At 34.7% G+C, this 18,736-nt stretch overlaps 1 protein-coding gene across 2 annotated transcripts in view; it reads left to right on the forward strand.

The window, feature by feature from the left end:
• Positions 1-18,736, forward strand: part of LOC111510348 (uncharacterized) — a 226,043-nt gene that overhangs the window by 162,614 nt on the left and 44,693 nt on the right. For both annotated transcript variants that reach the window (XM_074170556.1, XM_074170557.1), the window contains 3 exons: positions 6,631-6,936; positions 13,772-14,776; positions 15,797-15,950. In XM_074170556.1, the coding sequence (XP_074026657.1) occupies positions 6,631-6,936; positions 13,772-14,776; positions 15,797-15,950 (1,465 nt within the window). The remainder of the gene's footprint in view (positions 1-6,630; positions 6,937-13,771; positions 14,777-15,796; positions 15,951-18,736) is intronic.

The following is an 18,736-nucleotide window of genomic DNA, read 5'->3' on the forward strand; positions in this document are numbered from 1 at the left end:
TTGTAGTAAGATAATGAACAAACATACACCTGGTATATGATTTTGAAAAAGGAAAGTTTATGTCCTCATATCCAATAACAAAATCACGAATATTAAAGTTAGCAGAGATCAAGCGTCTTCTGTTATGGACTGCTTTTATCTCACGACCGTAGCTTAAGTTTAAGCGCAGGCGCATGTGGAGTATGAGGTAAAGTTGAAAATTCTATTAACGAGGAAATCTCCGCTTTTCATATAATATAAAAAATAAATGAATACATACAATATTAAATTATTAATACAATTAGGAAAAGTTCCCGCTTATCATTAGGTACTTGTGTTCCAGCTTGCCAGGTTATTTGTGCATGTGGTATCCTAAATACCAAACTTGTCAGTCACGTCAAAATTTGTATACTCGTACTTGGTCAGTAAAACCAAATGAGCCTAGGCAGAGCAGGCCAGGATTTTCTAATTAGTTGCCATAAATTTCTTCAAAAAGAATAAAAATCGGTAAAATTTTTTTAAATAATAACTTGAACTAATGAATATTATCTTGCAGTCAAACTTATGATTGTTGCGCGTATTTATTCTAATTATTTGATGAGATATCATTGTCAACCTTCAATTAGATCTTTCACTCTGGTTTAGTAACTAATTCAAAATAAAACGTTCATTTTCACTATCCCCCGGTATATATTAGACATTCGTCAAATGAAAACTGAACGCAAAAATATCTATCAGTATCAAAAATAAAAAATAATCGTACTTTTCCACCCCGTAATTTATTATCATTTATTTCCCCACAACTCACTGTAAAGGAATCAGTCTCTCTGAAAATAGTAAAAAAAATCACGTCACCACATGACACGACCCGCAAAATTGATACTCCCTGTATTTGAAAAATTAAAAAAGTAAATATCCCTTCGCTATCGAATTATTTTATTAACAAATACTTATAGTACGAAATAGTTAATTCCTTTGACATATTTTGTAAAGATTGTTATTACCTATTCTACAAAATAATCAAGATCCCCAGTATATGAACTCATGACTTTATTAAGACTCGAAAGCAATAAAGTAATTTAAAAAAAACATATTTCTAGATTGGGCGGTTTTACAAAATAATTATTGAATTAATTGTACTAGTGTATCCTGAGTACAAAAAGAAAATGAAGTCTATCATATTTCTCGAAAAAATCGTGTTTAAAACATAATTGATTTAATTTCGAAACTCCAAATATATAGCATTGTCTAGATCAATAAAACTTATGCTAAATATCACGAACTGAATGTATACTAATTTCCAAGTAAAATGAAGGAAGATGACAACTGATCAATAAAGTCAATAAAGTCAGAATAGGGTTTTAGCTGCCGGTAAATCAGTTTTAATTAGGTGAATGTTCTGACAAAACAAAGGTTTACTTTGGAAAATGACGCCCCAATGTTATTCTGTTTTTTCCACGTTTGCTCCCTGCACTGGTAAAATCCTTTGAAATCATAAAACATTTCTTGAGAGACGAAAATTCCAGAATTGCTAAAAAAACATATCGAATGAAAACTGGATATGATATAATAAAAATCCTTTCCCTTCAAAACCACCAGTTACCGCTAGCAACAAATGTGAAGTAAAACTGCATAATAAAAAAAATATTGCATGAATTCTTGAACATAAAAAAAAGGTCTCTCACAACTCACCGGGGCCTTTGAATCCCCATTCAAGGACGTGATTGACCTCTAACAGATTCTCAAAAACCAACACGAGACAATAGAAGGTACTGTAATCACTACTTAACTTTCGAAAATGCTGAGGCCAATTACTTAACCGCTTTCGAAAATTGGGCCCGATATGTTTCTTTCAAAGACCACGTACAAAATAGCTCCTTTACTCTCTTCACTTGCAAAAAAAACGATGAGAAGAATCGGTAGTCGATTTCAAAAATCGATATTAGACAGTTTCTGCAACAGGAGACAGGAAATAGTTGAGGAACTACTACCCAGATGGCAATAGCAATAAATCGATGTATTTCTATAACAACTGTACATATTCTGTTATTGAAGGTTCAGCCTAATAATCCCACATAACAATATAATAATAATAATAATAATGTTTGTTTGAAGGTGGTTGGCAATGTTTCGTGGTGTATTTCATCAGTTCGTACTTCCATTGTCTAATATAATATAAATAGATTTTGAAATCCCAGAAAGAATCATTAAAAAATCAAAAAGAATCATTAAAAAATCAAAAAGAATTGAAAACATTAACCGAAAAATTACAATTTTATTGAATATAAAACAGAAATTACAAAGAAATAACATACAAGCAACAACCAAAAAATTTAAATATTACAGATAAAGATTACAAGGCGGCCAACAGGCCTTTCACGCCCGCATCGCGGCGAATAGCCGCCAAACTACGACGTATCCATCACACTTTAAGTTAAAGCGTGCTGCTGACCACCACTGCACTGCTTTGATAGGATGCGCTTATTCCAAAAGCCTCCACGTGTTGTGGATAATCCGCCGACCGCTGATCAGGCGAAATCCTTTTGGAACGATATCTATGAACACCCGCAGCCACTCAACTCAGACACTCTAGCCCTAGCGCAGTTCGAAGCTTTCAACAGAGAGCTTCGACAGCCTGAACTCGATGAACTGCGCAAACCGATAACCCCGGATGACGTTCGAAGAGCCCTTTGGATTCCAAGAACTTCGCTGCTCCAGGCCCAGAAGGGCTGAACACTCATTGGTAACAAGCACCCACCGCCTTCTGGCCAGAATTTTCAACTCATGGGTGGACGGAGAGCAGCCGATTCCGGATTTATCTTTCGATGCTTGGGAAACAAACACTTGTTGGACTACAGTAGGGATGAACTTCGATATCTAGCAGACCTTCTCACAGGTCACTGTCATCTGAAATATTATGTGCAGAGATTCGGACAATCGGAAGACAATGTGTGTCGTCTCTGTTTGGAAAATATTGAAACAGCAGAGCAAATACTTTATGCCTGCCCCGCTGCGGACCAAATCAGGTTTTCAGAGTTTGGCAGACCCGAACTCATACCATCTGAACTGAAAGACTACTCACCATATAAAATGAACGGCTTCGTTAAGGAGCTGAGTTGACTTGGTCGAGTGTGATTAGGTGTGAGCCACAATAAACCCTTGCGGTTGCGGTGAAGGGGCGAATAGGCCCACTCACTTCTGACCCAACCTAACCCATAAAAAGTAATCACTTCAATTTTTTTAGAGCATGTGAATAAACGTTTGTTTTGTACTGTAGCCGATTTGATTGGCGTGAATAGTTAGTTCCACTTATTTCGACTGTCAGGTGAACCGATGGTTCGAGCCGAGGGGTCGGACAATTGATTTTCACTGCCTACGTCCAACCCGTGGCAGGAATCGCACGTTAAAAAGTGAGACATCGTTAATCATCGCCTCGCACAAGTTTCGACATTAGAGGGTTGTCGTTCGTAGAGGGGTGACAGCTGGTTGACCAAAAAACAAATTCCGGATTTGCAAACCATGACTATGAAGTATTTCATTTGAAAGAGAACGGTTTGAAACTCGATCTTTTGGAGTGCTCAGAAATTGATATATTTTAAGGTTCTGAAATTCTAGAAATTGGCCAAATAGATTTGAATTCTTCTCTTCTGAATATGATTTTCAGTGATGTGGAAATTGTTAGTAAGTTTATTACATGTTCATTTAATGAGTCGTTAAAAAAATATTCCATTAGTTTTCAATCAGTTTTCACCCAAATCTAGGTGAAGTTTTCAGTAATCAGGTAAGTGAAACAAATAATATCGTATAATTCAAATTGTTATTATACACGTATAAAGTACAAATTGAGTAGAATTCATTTAAACGCTTGAGGAAGCTATTGTATAGCGAATCAGTTAACTAAACTGTCCAGTGAAAATCTCACAATTAAGGGTTTGACATTCCTTTTATAATGGCATATTCAACGTCTGTACAAAAACGCAGCTTGACTTATATTTTGTCTGGACTACAAAGAGAAGATTAAACTATGCAATACGAATAAGTTTCACGGTGTTGCTATGTTCATATCAAATGTTAGTGACTGACGCCAGGAACATTGTTTTTCATTCAATAATGAAAAAACTACTAACAAAAAATTGTAAAAATATAAAACCAAGTATAGTTCAAATAAACGATATAGTGCCCCCTACCTGTCAGCAGTTCCCCTTTAATAAAATAGTTAGGGAGCTAACTGATTTTGTTATTCAATAATCATTTCTGATTATATAAGAATCACAATAACTATATTATATATATATATATATATATATATATATATATATATATATATATATATATATATATATACCGGTGGCTCTTAAATTGAAATCAATATGGGAATGATCAGAAAGTACTTATCTATTCATATTTTGATTTTTATGGAATTATTTTCCAGCAGCTTGACTGCATTAACCTTTCTCGGTTAATGCAGTCAAGCTGCATATAAATAAAAAAAAATTCCATGGCAAATATATCCTAGCTACACAAGCTTCAAATGATTTTTCTATAGAGTGAGCTACAGGAACTTATTCAACATCCGGTAGATTTTCCTTCGCGTATATGCATACTCCTTCTTGACGATTGAAGGTACGCGAAAAGCTGGAGATTAATTTGTAGTTTTTGATAACGGTTACTTGCAATTCTCCTTGTCTGAGCCAATGCTCCTCAATACAAACTACATCCACATTGCTCGATGTAAGCAGGACACTAATGCAGTTATATTCACCGGAGAGTCCCTGAATGTTCATATGTAATATATTGAAGAAGTTGGATGGTGTTTGTGTTTTTGGATGGGATATAGTATCTTCTAATATATTCATAAAAAAATATTGTGGACGGTTTTCACTATCATTTACGTTCCTAGAGTGATCCAGAAAACGACCTCCTTTTCTAAAGTCGAATTGCCCAAAAATTACTTTGTCTGGCCAAAAGTTAGGCTCATATACCATCTCTTCAAAGTGTGGTTCTACACCAACCATAAATGATTGATTATCAATCAATCAATCAATTGATTATACTACTATACATGTACTTTTCATCTATTCGATTATTCCAATATCAGTGGAAAGGTGCCCAATATCAGTGGAAAGGTGCAATCATCTCAAAACAAGCTATTTTAGATATTTTAACAAAATGTTACTAAATTAATGCGTTATCAACTTTAATATGTATAGACGACCCCAACAAATATCGGGAATGGGAATGAATGGGGATGGTTCATTTTTATGTGAAACTTCGACCCAACATAGTCACCAAATGTCGGGAATAAAATTTCAAAAATATATAAAAGCATTAAAATAGTTAAATAATCATGCACTAATATATTTACCTTTATTATTATTATTTGCACTGAGAGCATCGATACTAAGTTGAAGAGAAATATATCTCAAAATATAAATCAACTAGCGACCCAACCCGGCTTCGCATTTATTTTCTGTCATAGTTTCACATCAGCTTGTAACTAATAATAATGGCCTTTGATAATGTTTACTCAGAAAAAGTACATTCACAACAATTGATTTTAATTTCGAAATAGGTTGTACCTATTTACCTGGAGACAACATGAAACAAGGATGCGACCTTAACCTTTGTAGTAATTCGCTGCGTCGCGTCGTACAACAAAACTAACGCAATTGCGTTTCATCTCTATGCATCGGTTTTTGAGACCGTTTGAATTATTTTCTCATGCGATAACTCCTGAGTTATTGATTTGAATTATAGGGTGTAAATGAAAATTATAATGTAAGTAAACTGCTTAGGATACCTATGAATGATTTTTCAAACGGTGCAGTAATAGTTAGGGGCATGATATAAAACAACTTTTCCAGGAATGTTGTATCACCAACTTCACATATGGGAAAAACTTTGAAAATATTTTATTTTATTTAATAATATCTAAAAAGTCAACACGTCATTGGAATTGTTCGTTTTGAAGGATTTATGACTGCACTTCTTTGAAAATGAACCGTAACGTATTTATTTGATGAAGGCATTAATATCGTATCGGCCTAAATGGCTTTCCAATTACCACATTTTCAAACATTATAATGAGTTTGAGCTCTCCTTAAAAGATAAGACATTTCATCATGAACTTTTTTGTATACCATGAACAGAATCATTCTGTTATATCTCGAAAGGATTGCTAAGCACCCACTTCTCAAGGATAATATCGTCATATTTCAACCAATTCACACAAAACAATAATAAATGATGCACATAAACCTTATGAGTCATTCCCTTCGGTATTTCAAACCGTATGAGAATCCGTTCGGTAGTTTTTGACTTTATTGCATTCAGACAGACAAACAGGTAGACGCGGCGAGAAAATATGTTTTATAATATTTATAGTAATAGAATAACCATCCCATTTGTCGAACTGAGAATAATTAAATAATCAAAAAAGCGCTTTTCGCAATGATATTTATACCTAAAAATAGATACCGATGAGTGCAATCTTATTTCGAACAACTCAAGTGAATATAATAACACGTAGATTAATAATGAGCATCTGGAATTTTATAGAAAACTTTTAATCCGGCCAATATATATCATGGAATAATTTGGTTGAGTACCGGGTTTCAAATAACTTGAAATTATTTTTGTTTTTTTTTTCAGTGAACCTCCTGCAACAATAAACCTTGAAGTATGGGCAAGTCCTGACTATGATACCTTTGCTAAGGAGCTGGTGAAGGAGGTTGGGAGCGTTGGGCCACCTGGTCGTTTCGGTTGGTTTATTCCTGGCGAGCTGGATTTTCCAGTCAAGGAATATTACAACAAGTATATATGGGAAAAATCTATCCAAGAAGTCCACTGGTCTTTTTTCATGGACAGAAATTTGGTACATTATTTCGACATGGATAACGATATGTTGCAGATGATTGAAGATAACTCTTTCAATAAGGATCCTTCGCAAGATGATGAGTAAGTTCAAAAATATTCGTTGAATGTATTTTTCTAGATGAAGGACTCTCTATTCTTTTACCAAATTTGATTCAAAAATCATAAATTCCATACAAAGGTTTAGATGGAATTTTAGAAAAGGTTGACATGAAAACTGAATATGAAATGTAATATTGGATATGTATGAGAATGCCTTGAAGGTATCAAATCAATTTTAAATTATTCTAAATTTACTTTTACTCAAAAACTGAATTCATTCAAATTCCCTCTTTTACAGTTTAACAGCCATCGAAAATAAATATTTCGGAATGAAATCTCGAAACATCCGTCTCTCCCAACGTAAGTATGCAAGATTGTTTCGATGTTGCATTTCGAAATATTCATTTTCTTATATCTATACAGGGTGTCCCTGGACTTCCTCTTTTCCTCTCGGGAATGTATAGATGGGGTCAAAATATCACCAGTACTTCATATAACTTTTTTTCCTAAAATCCTTCGTTACCAAGTAACGGGCCCTCGAAGTTACAAAATGAAAAATGTTTTTCTTTGATAACTTTTCAAGTGAATATTCAAAATCATCCAAATTTTGGTAATTGACTAAACAAATGAATTCCTTCGATGAGCTTTCATGCAGGAGTCAGTTGTTTTGCTACAAAGTCAGGAACGGACTACCCCCGATGGTCCACACCCCAAAACTTTGAAATGACAGATATTTTTCAACAAATTAAGGTTACTTGGACAATTTTATGAATAAAAGTACTCGTGTGGAAAGTCGATCGGAGCAACGAGTCTTGATAAAAATGTAGTTTCACTCGACGACATCAAACCCGCTCGTCCACCATTATTTGAAATGAATAATTATCAAAGCAGAAATAATAATGATAACGTTAATTCAACAACATTTATCCTGAGATGTCTACCATTATTCGAAAATATTAGTTTTTATGGAAAATGGAAATGATAGGTAAAATGTTCATAACGAATTTTTATAATGCAAACACGTTTAACTAACGAAACTCAAGAGCCTCAAGAGCAAACAGAAATGAAAAATCCGCTACAGAAACTGCTCGATATGACCACCTTCTCTCTCTATACTTTTTCTTAGTCTGCGAAGACACCCTCTCTGTACTTGAAATAGCATTCCAGGGTCGTTTCGTATGGCTTCACAATGTAATGTTATTCTATTCAACAATGCATCTCTTGTGTGAATAGGTGTAGCGTAAACAAGGCTTTTTAAATGCCCCCACAGAAAGAAATCCAATGGATTTAAATCCGGAGACCGCGATGGCCATGAATATGGCCCACCTCTACCAATCCATCTATTGTGGAAAATATGGTTCAGATGGTCACACACAATCAAACTAAAATGAGGAGGAGCGCCATCATGCATAAACCACATATCTCTTCGGGTTTGCAATGGAACATGTTCCAAAAGTCCATTCAAATCGTTCTGAATGAACTCCAAATAACGTTCTCCATTCAATCGGTCCTGTAGAACGAATGGTCCTATAAGATGGTTTCCTATGATACCGGCCCAAACATTCACGTTGAATTTCCGTTGGTGTTTGGTTTGCAATATCCCATGGGGATTTTCTTCGGCCCATATATGGAGATTATGAGAGTTGATAACTCCATCTCTACTGAAACCAGCTTCATCAGTGAATAAAACTCGATTAATAAAAGTCATATCCTCTCTTTGCCTATCCATGAACCAATTGGCATATTCCAGTCGTGCTGGAAAATCTTGAGGTGTCATGGCATGTACCTTCTGGATGTGAAATGGGTGGAGCAGTTGTTCCCTAATTATTCTATGAATAGTGGACTTGGATGTATGGAACTGTTCTGATAGATTTCTGATGCTCATTGAAAGATCATCAGCGACGGCTTCCAAAATATTTTCCTCCAATACAACGGTACGTACAGTCCTAGTAGCGCCCTCACCACCTCGTTTTGGCAAAACTGTACCTACAATAATATCGAAATAAAACAACGTGCTCAAATTAATTATCAATTATTACATACCTGTCTCCCTCAAGCTGCGATCGACACGCTCGAATGTTTCTCTTGACGGTACCGTTCGATTGGGAAAATGCTCAGAATACAGACGACGAGCTTCTGCAGCATTACAAAATGCTCGTCCATAAAATACATGCATATCTGCATATTCATTGAATGTAAACTGTTCGGCCATATCAAAAAAATTCAAAATATCCTATAGAATATTGACAATACAATGATAGTCATATGACAACGCACCACTCAACAAAACAAAATCGCATTCCAGTTTCTCATTTTTTATCAAAACTTTCTAAAAGGTTTTTTTGTCAACATCTGTGAAAGAAATGGAACATAATTATTCCCTGGATATTTTTCACCTGATCATGTGCAGCCGTTTTTGTAGTTCATTCGTTTGCTTTTTATTAGTATAGTAAATATTTTTTCTGATGTGCGTTTTTTCAGCTAAATTTAGATTCGTGTTAAAGAATTTCTCCCATAAAATTATAATTATCAGTGAAACTCCTCAACAGTTTAGCTGTGAAGAAGAATTGTTCGAATGTTGAGTTTCATGAGATTCAGATAACTGATCAACACGAAACGTGATTATTCCACACGTATTATGTACATACAAAATATGGAATGAATTCGATATTTCATAGTAGAGTAGCTTGTTAGTTTAAAAACACCCCGAATCTACAGAACTTGATATTTCTTTTGAAAAAATATCTGCTATCACAATTGTGACTTAAACTTCCATATAGGTACTGTACTTTTTGTTTACGACTTCATTTTAGCATACTTGTATTATTCCTGTTATAAATGTTGTTGAATTAACGTTATCATTATTATTTCTGCTTTGATAATTATTCATTTCAAATAATGGTGGACGAGCGGGTTTGATATCGTCGAGTAGAACTACATTTTTATCAAGACTCGTTGCTCCGATCGACTTTCCACACGACTACTTTTATTCATAAAATTGTCCAAGTAACCATATTTTGTTGAAAAATATTGAAAAATATCTGTCATTTCAAAGTTTTGGGGTGTGGACCATCGGGGGTAGTCCGTTCCTGACTTTGTAGCAAAACAACTGACTCCTGCATGAAAGCTCATCGACGGAATTCATTTGTTCAGTCAATTACCAAAATTTGGATGATTTTGAATATTCACTTGAAAAGTTATCAAAGAAAAACATTTTTCATTTTGTAACTTCGAGGGCCCGTAACTTGGTTACGAAGACTTTTAGGAAAAAAAGTTATATGAAGTACTGATGATATTTTGACCCCATCTATACATTCCCGAGAGGAAAAGAGGAAGTCCAGGGACACCCTGTATATCTCTCCTTGATGCACTTTTCGGACATGTTTTGATTTCTCTTTGAACACTTTACTGATTCCAGGTTACAATGATTGATGCCTTCATGAATAAGGTAAATTTTGAATCAATAAATTAATACAAGATAGATATATGAAAACAAATCAGGAACCAGGTCAACATTTTGGAAAAATTAACAGATCAGTCGATTTTTATAATGAGGTAGACACAGATACTTCTTCCCCAAGAAGATCGCAATAATCCCAATAGTATATTAAGGGTGGAAAATGAACTCGTTTGTCGAAAGTGGAAATTGCGCAACACATTCTACCAAAAAACTGTTTCGCCATTGTGTTTTTTCAAATCGCACATTTGTGCTTCACACCAATAAGTATACTCTGTCCATCTAAGCTACGGAGTTCTCCAAAATATCATCATACATAGTGCACGTGATCTCCCAGACAAACCTTCTAATACAGAATTGCACTAAGGAACGATCGAAAAATTATTTTTTTCAATAATATACAATATATTTCAATGATATACAAATCAGCTGTTTCTTCATCCGTATCAGTAATTAACAATTTAAAAATTTTAAACTTCAGAATACCGTATATGTATACACCACAGTCGTTAAAATGTAACTGCCCACTCCGACACTGTAACAATGAATTTCGTCAACCGATTATAGTTAAACATGATTGGCCAGCGTAAGGAGTCTTGTTTATTCTATTCGATAGATGGTGATCCTGCTTTGATCATACATCTATCTTTGTTTGGGTTTTTGATAAGGTTTGTGGATAATGTACCTACTGGACCTGATTTTCCACAATTTATTTCCAATCACGGACCGCCTATCCGGCACTGATAAGACCTAACAGGCTGTTAAGGCAGTTGTTTGTTGTTAGCCTGGAACATCGAAAAAAAGTTGGAGATTTGTCTCTTTTCTGTAGATACTTTCACGGGAAGTGTTCAAGTGACTTGGCACATTTGATTTTACCAAGAGCAGTACATATCAGAAATACGCGACGGATTTGTGGCTGCTCATCGTTTTGGCGTTTAACCCAATACACCTTGAACCTTACTGTTTAATAACGCTTTCATTTGTATAACTGTGTACATTAAAAAAATAACATTGGGAAAATCACCAACGTTCAAGAGAAATTGGATAGTAAACTTAGTTGTCACGTATCACACCACAAGATAGTTCGTTCCACTTTGTTCTACCTATATTTGCACAGTAATGTTGATGAAGTAGTTGTACTTATTTTTCACGATTTGTCTCCTACTAGAGTGGCTCTCAAATTGAAGGCGAATTATCAAATTGTGTGGTCGAAAAGGGTGATGTTTATTTTTTTCATTTTCATGTGATTCCAGATCTCAAATCGTCAAAAAGCCATTAGTAAACAAAAAAAATCCTAAAAACTTCCACCAAACACGTAGAAGACTTACTACAGAACAGAAAGACCGTAACGCTACCTTTCGCCAAAGATCTTACCGGCGAAATTTAGAAAAGATTCAGGGGACAAAATATCTAGACCAATTAAAAATCACAAACAACGATATCAAGATTACATAGTCTAAAAGAAATTCACCTGTAAAAATCAAAGGATGTTTTATGTAATTTTTGTCATTGAACCCCTTTTTTTCTTTATTATCACTGACAATAGCACTGTAGACTTATGGTTAGCGATAATATCTTGTATATTTTCCGATATATTATCATACATAGTTTAGTAATTTCCATATACTTATCATTGTCTGTCACGTAGTATGTTGATAATATTACAACTGTACAATTTAAAACCCATCTGGGTTTCAATGGTCAATTTCTGCTATTTTTCGAATAAATCAAGCATGTACAAATATATTCACGATCGATGTAAGTCGCTTATTGCAATGCCTATTGGGTTAATGCGCCATTTATTTTGGTATTGAATCATAGTATGTGTTTATGTATAGTATATGATAAAATCTTTGAATTTCCAGACCGTAAAAAATTATGTTAATTAAATTTGTTTCGTCCTTTGTCATTTCAGCATTGTTATAGACCACTAAGTTCAAATGAAAATGAATTTTTGAATAAGTTTTGATTTATGTTTATGCAGATTTATATGAAGGTGCATCATTTCTGCTGTATTTCACTACAAGTTGGTACATCTCCTCACGAGTCCACTTGCCTACTTCAAAAAAATAAAGTTGGATCGGAAAGGTATCGTGTCTGTGACAGCAACTTCGTTTTTTCTCGACAGTTCCAATGGTTCGAAATAATACTTGTGACGGAGAGAGTTCTTTACTCTGATTACCTCTTGGGGGTGACGTTGTTCCACTTCAGATGCTGTAGGATGTTTCCCTCTACGAGGTGCAGATCCTCTCCTTAATCCCCGCATCGTCTTTTTTTGGGATGGAGCGTTGAATATTTGACTAATTCGAATTCCATATCGATAGTATGCGTGCAACGGATAATGGCAATAGTAAGATACATAAAATAAGGGGGCTGAGGGAATCTCCTCGAAATACACTCCTGTTGAAACTAACCACGTAAAGCGAGCCCTTTCAATGCGGTGTAATTGTTCAAGGCATCTGACCACTTATTCGGTGCAAAGCATCTGAAAAAATTCACGATGAGCTCATGCAATGTTGTGTCAAATGTCATGCGATAGTCAATCCAAACCATAGAGAGGTTACGCTTTTGCTGCACTGAGTCTTGCGTTATACTTAAAGAAGTGATCAAATTCTCCTTGCATTAAACCACACCTTTCTTCGACTCTGTCGGTCAACTGCTGCGAGTATTCGTGCATATAAGATGCGGTTAACAACTTATAGCATGTATTCAAGAGTAATTCTTTGGAATAGGCAAATCTCCATTTCAAGAGATAAAAACATTCCGCCTCTGATCAAACCAAGCCTGAAACTGCCGCTCCCCATCCAGCTAAGATATTAAAATTCCGGAAAAGTGGCCGTGGGTACTCCGTAGTTTTTTCCACCAATAAGTATTTTTTTGTGATGTACTGTTTGGAACCTTTGATGTAGTAATGAATATTACTGGATTTTGCTCATACCTGCAAGCCTCGAAATTTTTATATTCCAAACGGGTTTTTCGAAATTTTTCGGTGGTTATCAGTTCGCGCAGTTCAATTCGTTCAAGTTCTTCAGGCTGCTAAGGCTGGAGTATCTGAGTTGAGTGGTTGCGGATGCCCATAAATGTCATTTCCGATCAGCGGTCGGCGGGTTATCTACAAATGTGAAGGTTCTTGAAATATTTTCAGTTGTAATTTAATTCCAGTTCACGTTAAATTATACTCAACGTATGTTTATCCAGCATAACCATACCATTCATCCTGAAAATATGCAAAAGTAATTATATCCTGAAAAAACAAAATTTGGCCAATATTTATTGACTTATTAATCGACCAGATTCAAAAACTTAAACTATTATGACAAACGTTGTGATCAGTTTTTTCACCTATACAGAGTATGAAATATTACTTCGTAAAGATTGAATCGATTAAATCAATTAAAACATACCATGTTTCATTTTCAGATACGTCTGTCTGATGCCACCGTGCGTTAAAAGCATGTACACTCCGAAACAATGCGAAAACACACCCTGTGCTATTCTCTTAGCCCCACAGTACAATTCTACCAAATTCCTCATAAAGCAAGTCGACGAAACTGGCCTCCTAGTGAAAATTCTTTGGTTAGGCGATAACTTCCAATCCGCTCTTAATGAAATCAAAGGTATCCACCTACTGGAAAACGTTCACCACAACAAACCGAAGAAGAGTGTTGTGTTTTTCCATTGGTTCCCAAGCGAAGTTGTTACAAACGAAAATCATTTCATCAGCGTACAGTTCAAGAATAACGAATTGTATAACTTTACACGTGGAATTAACGGTTCTGGGTATAAATATGAAATGCAGCGTCTGGTCAAACTGGCTTGGAGTAAAATAGAAAACAATGCCCAGCCGCTCTACATCGCATTAAGACATTTCAAGCTCACAGAAGATGATTACCTTCATCTTCTCAGGATGTACGAGAAAAGTGAACAATCTGTCCCCGAAATAGCATGCACATGGATGAAGGAGAACCAGCAAGTATGGAATAGCTGGAAGCATGGCACTCAAAAAGCTGTAATTTACATCGGAGGTATATTCCCTATGAGTGCTTCCTCATACAATGGGGGAGGGATTGCTCGGGGGGCCATGATCGCCGCTCAAGCTGTCAACAACAACCATACTCTGCTGAATGATTACGAGTTGAAATTATTAGTTTCTGATGGGAAATGCCAAACTGACAGTGTCATGAAGAACTTCATCGATTTCATCGTCACCCGGGAGTACTATAACAATTTAGTAGGGGTTCTCGGACCAGCTTGCTCGGAAACAGTGGAACCTATTGCTGGCGTTTCAAAATTCTATCACATTTTGATTATTTCTTACAGTGCTGAGGGTGCTAGTTTTTCGAACAGAAAGAAATATCCATATTTTTTCAGGACCATTGGGGAGAACCAACACTACAAGCATGTATATTTGGCACTGTTTCAGAGGTTAGTTTCATTCTTATTGGTTTTCAGTTGAAGTAGGTTCATAGTTTAGAAATTCAAGAAGCTGGTAATCATCATAATTTTTAAAAATATTTATTGCCTTCTATTGAGAAATTTAGCTTCCACAAAAAGTTCTTAAATTTTTGTTGCGAAATCTTCAATGTTCATTTCAGAAGGTTGTTCACACAAAACAAAGAACATTTTATTTTTGTATATTTGGAATTTGTTTATTTTTCAATGCAGATTTTCACATTTGTGTCATGTTAAATCTCAAAGTCTATCATGAATTATAAATTTTCATCAAGTAAGCCTCACTTCCATCCAACATTACCTACCTAATTGCAGTGTGGCTGTGTCAAGTAATTTAAAATCTGTTAACTATGTGATTACATAAAAATTTCAAAAAAGATATACCATAACAATAATATATCAAAAACTTATCACAACTGTTGTTGTAGGTGTTGAAAAAATATTTCTAAAATTTGATTTTGAACATCTGTCAACAAAATCACTCAAATTTCATAAATCTCAAGTACTGATGCTCGCAGTACGAGTAGTTATTTGTAATTCCGTCTCATATCCACAATTAATGTTCAGTTTACATTTTGTTTATTGAAATTAAAATATCATTTTGACAGGAATCATAATGCAAACCGTAAGAGATACAAAGCTGATTGAATTAGAAATAAGTTGCCCATTTCAGAACGTATTCAAATGACGTTTTAAAACTCACCAATTGAACGATTATGTGATGTATCAGTGAAGGACTCGCTTAAAAGGGCAATTTTTTTCGGTCTATATAAAAAATTTAAATTGTTGGTGGTTTAGCATTGCGGTTCGTCTCGGATATCTTCGGATTGTCTCTGAATTTTCTAAATTTCAAAATACCATTTAAATAAACTGCTACCCAACTTTATTCTAATTTAACAAACTTTGTGTCCCTCACTGTTTTCCCATAACGGCCCCACAGAATATAAATATTATTTTACCAGAAATGTTTCAAATATAAATAAATTTCATCAGGTTTGGTTGGAAAAGAGTAGCAGCTTTAACAGAAGATGGTCAGAAATACACGGAATATATATCCTTGATGAGTGACGATTTAGAAAAGGATGGCATCAAATTCATTGCCAATAAGAAATTTCCCAGGGACAAGAGCTCTGAGGATATGAAATATGTGAGTCTTTGATCAAACTTAAAATGTATTGAATATTTCTTCGGTCAGATTCAAGTAATCATTAATTCGAAATATGAATAGTATAAAGATGGAGCTAAAGGAAATAATTTATGGTACATGAATATAACTGTATCAATCACATTGTTTCTTATTGTAATGAACTTCTTATGATGAATAATGAATAATGTTCAAAAAAAATCAGCGTAACTTCAATTCACTGACAGAAATATGATTGGAAGTTTGAGTCTTTGATGATTCCTCATAGGCTCATTGTCAACAAAACTTATATCTTACAGACCTCATCATATTATCAAGGACAGCGGACGATAGTGGATATTTTCACAGTATAAGTTTTAAGTATGGGTACTTATTTATATGCATGCAAATTTACGATTTACTTCATAACTTAAAAAAACTGTCTGGCACAATAAGCGCAATTCAAACACTGATCTGCCCTATTGCAGTTAACATATGTGTATCCCTACATTTGGCAACGATGTTATTATACCAAGAGCCTTGTTTCTTCACTCCCAGTTAACTTTGAAGAGAACGTAAACCGCGTTTTCAAGTAGTTTGTAGTAATAATGTCGTTATATTTTATTACTATGTATAAGGGTGTGCTTATACAGAAGCTATAGCCTATCCAGAAATGAGAGAAACTAGGGCAGTATAATGTCTAAATATCATTGCCATAGACGTACTGCCTTCAAATCAATTACTACCAACGAATTGAATAAATGAATATACAAAATTTATTCTTGAAAAAGCTCATTCATAACAAACTAAATAACAAATCAACTATGAAAAATGTGAAAATATGTCGAGTAGTAACCAAGACATTCTTCAAGAAATAAGTATTTAATTGTATGGGATTGAAAAAAATTGTATTTTTGAAGGCGGTATAAATAGATATTTTTCTGATTGATTTGATCTCCACAAACTTCATTTGAAAATATATATCACAACATGTTTCACTCACACCATAGCTTTATCAAGTGATTTGATAAATCACTTGATATCTGGCTATGCTATATACTTCTTGGCTCTACTCAAACTAATCGAACTGCATATAATAAATAGAAATTATAAAGGTTCAAATCCTTTTTGAGACATATGTTAAAATTAAAGTAATGAAAATGAAAATTAGTTGCACCATTCAAAAATAAATATATATTATCAATTTGAAAAACTTCCCATCATTAATACGTTTCTTCCAGTAAACCATATGAGGAATCGAAAAAACAAGTCAATTTTATTGTTTGGGGGTCACTTTCTGGGACTATTATTTGTAGCCCTCGTGGTTCAACCCCCTAGGCGGGGTAGACGTTACCCTTAGAATTTTCAATAGGAAGTGGGTCATGTGGCACATTTTGATTGGCGTTCAATTCTGCTTCCAATGGTACCCTGATTTATTGTTTTTTGATGAGCATTTTCCGAGAAAAAGCATTCTGAACTAACAGAAGTAATCGTTAATACTGAGATATATGGTTTGACCAGAACTGGTAGGAATATTAGGTTGTACAGTTCCAACCCTTCATTAGCGGTAACATTGACCACTAGCTCCAAGTAATTTTCATCAAAAAGTAGTCTAATAGTAAAACCTATAGTCTATTTCAAAAGAGTGTAGAGTAATAAAATCTCATTAAGTATTCAAAAGCGCTACAGGGTGATCCGTCAATAAATTCTGTCACTTCCCTAGTCCGCATTGCAAAATTATGTCGTTTCATAAAGAGCAGGTAGGTATCACCCTGTTTTAAGGGATTTGTCCATTGTTATCGACGGATAAATACTGAGCCAGAGGCGCGCTAGTGGGATAATTGCCAAAAGAATATGCATTCATAAAAATTATATTAAAGGAAATAAAAATTTAATACAGCAGAACAGTGTTATTAAAAAAATATAAAATGTAACAATAAAATATATACGAACCGAAATCGGGAAATACTCACAAACACACACGAACGAACTTTACGTATTGAAACACTTGTGGGGACAAATCAATTTATTCACAAAAACGACAAGAACTTTACTGGATACGTTATTACAATTTGACACTTGAACAATACTAAAACTGTGAACTTCCCTTAACGTTTAACAACACTCTATTTATACCCTAATTGAATGTTCTAGAGATTACTAGGTACAATTTTCGAGAACCTTCCGAGAAAATAATTATTCAGACTACCCTTAATTCTAAACCCTAACCTAAGCAAAAGTGTCACTGTCACTGATACACTGGTCTCTGTCCAGATTGCTTATCCCGCTACAGTATATTTACAATTCAATTAAATTATTTTACATCAGTATAGTCTTCATCCGAAGAACTGTCATCATCCCCTGGTGTTATAATTATAGGGTCAACCACCTGATCGACCAAGTTGTCCAGTTCCCACATTTTATCTTCCTCTTTTAAAACATGCTGGATTGCTTTTTGCCAGTTTTCTGATGTGATTTCCATAATGGCTTGATCAAACAATACCTTGACATCTTTCATTTTAAATGTGGTATTGTGCCTTGCAACATATCCTTTAACTTGTGCCCATATAAGTTCTATAGGATTTAATTCGCAATGATATGGCGGTAGGCGCAGCACAGTTACTTTATACTTTTCTGCTACATCTTCTACGGCATATTTTATGAAGCGAGATTTATGTTGTTTTACTATGGCTAGTAGTTCCTTCTTTACTGAATTCGTCTCAAACTGAATACCTTTTTTTGACAGCCAGTTAATAATTTCTTGCTTTCTCCAAGCTGAAGTTGGTACCTTCTCTAAGCGCCTTGGATGG

Source organism: Leptinotarsa decemlineata, unplaced genomic scaffold (genome assembly GCF_025532065.1).
Source record: "Leptinotarsa decemlineata unplaced genomic scaffold, Ldec_3_MD MMD2_P_RNA_scaffold_9, whole genome shotgun sequence".
NCBI classification, from domain to species: Eukaryota; Metazoa; Arthropoda; class Insecta; order Coleoptera; family Chrysomelidae; genus Leptinotarsa; species Leptinotarsa decemlineata.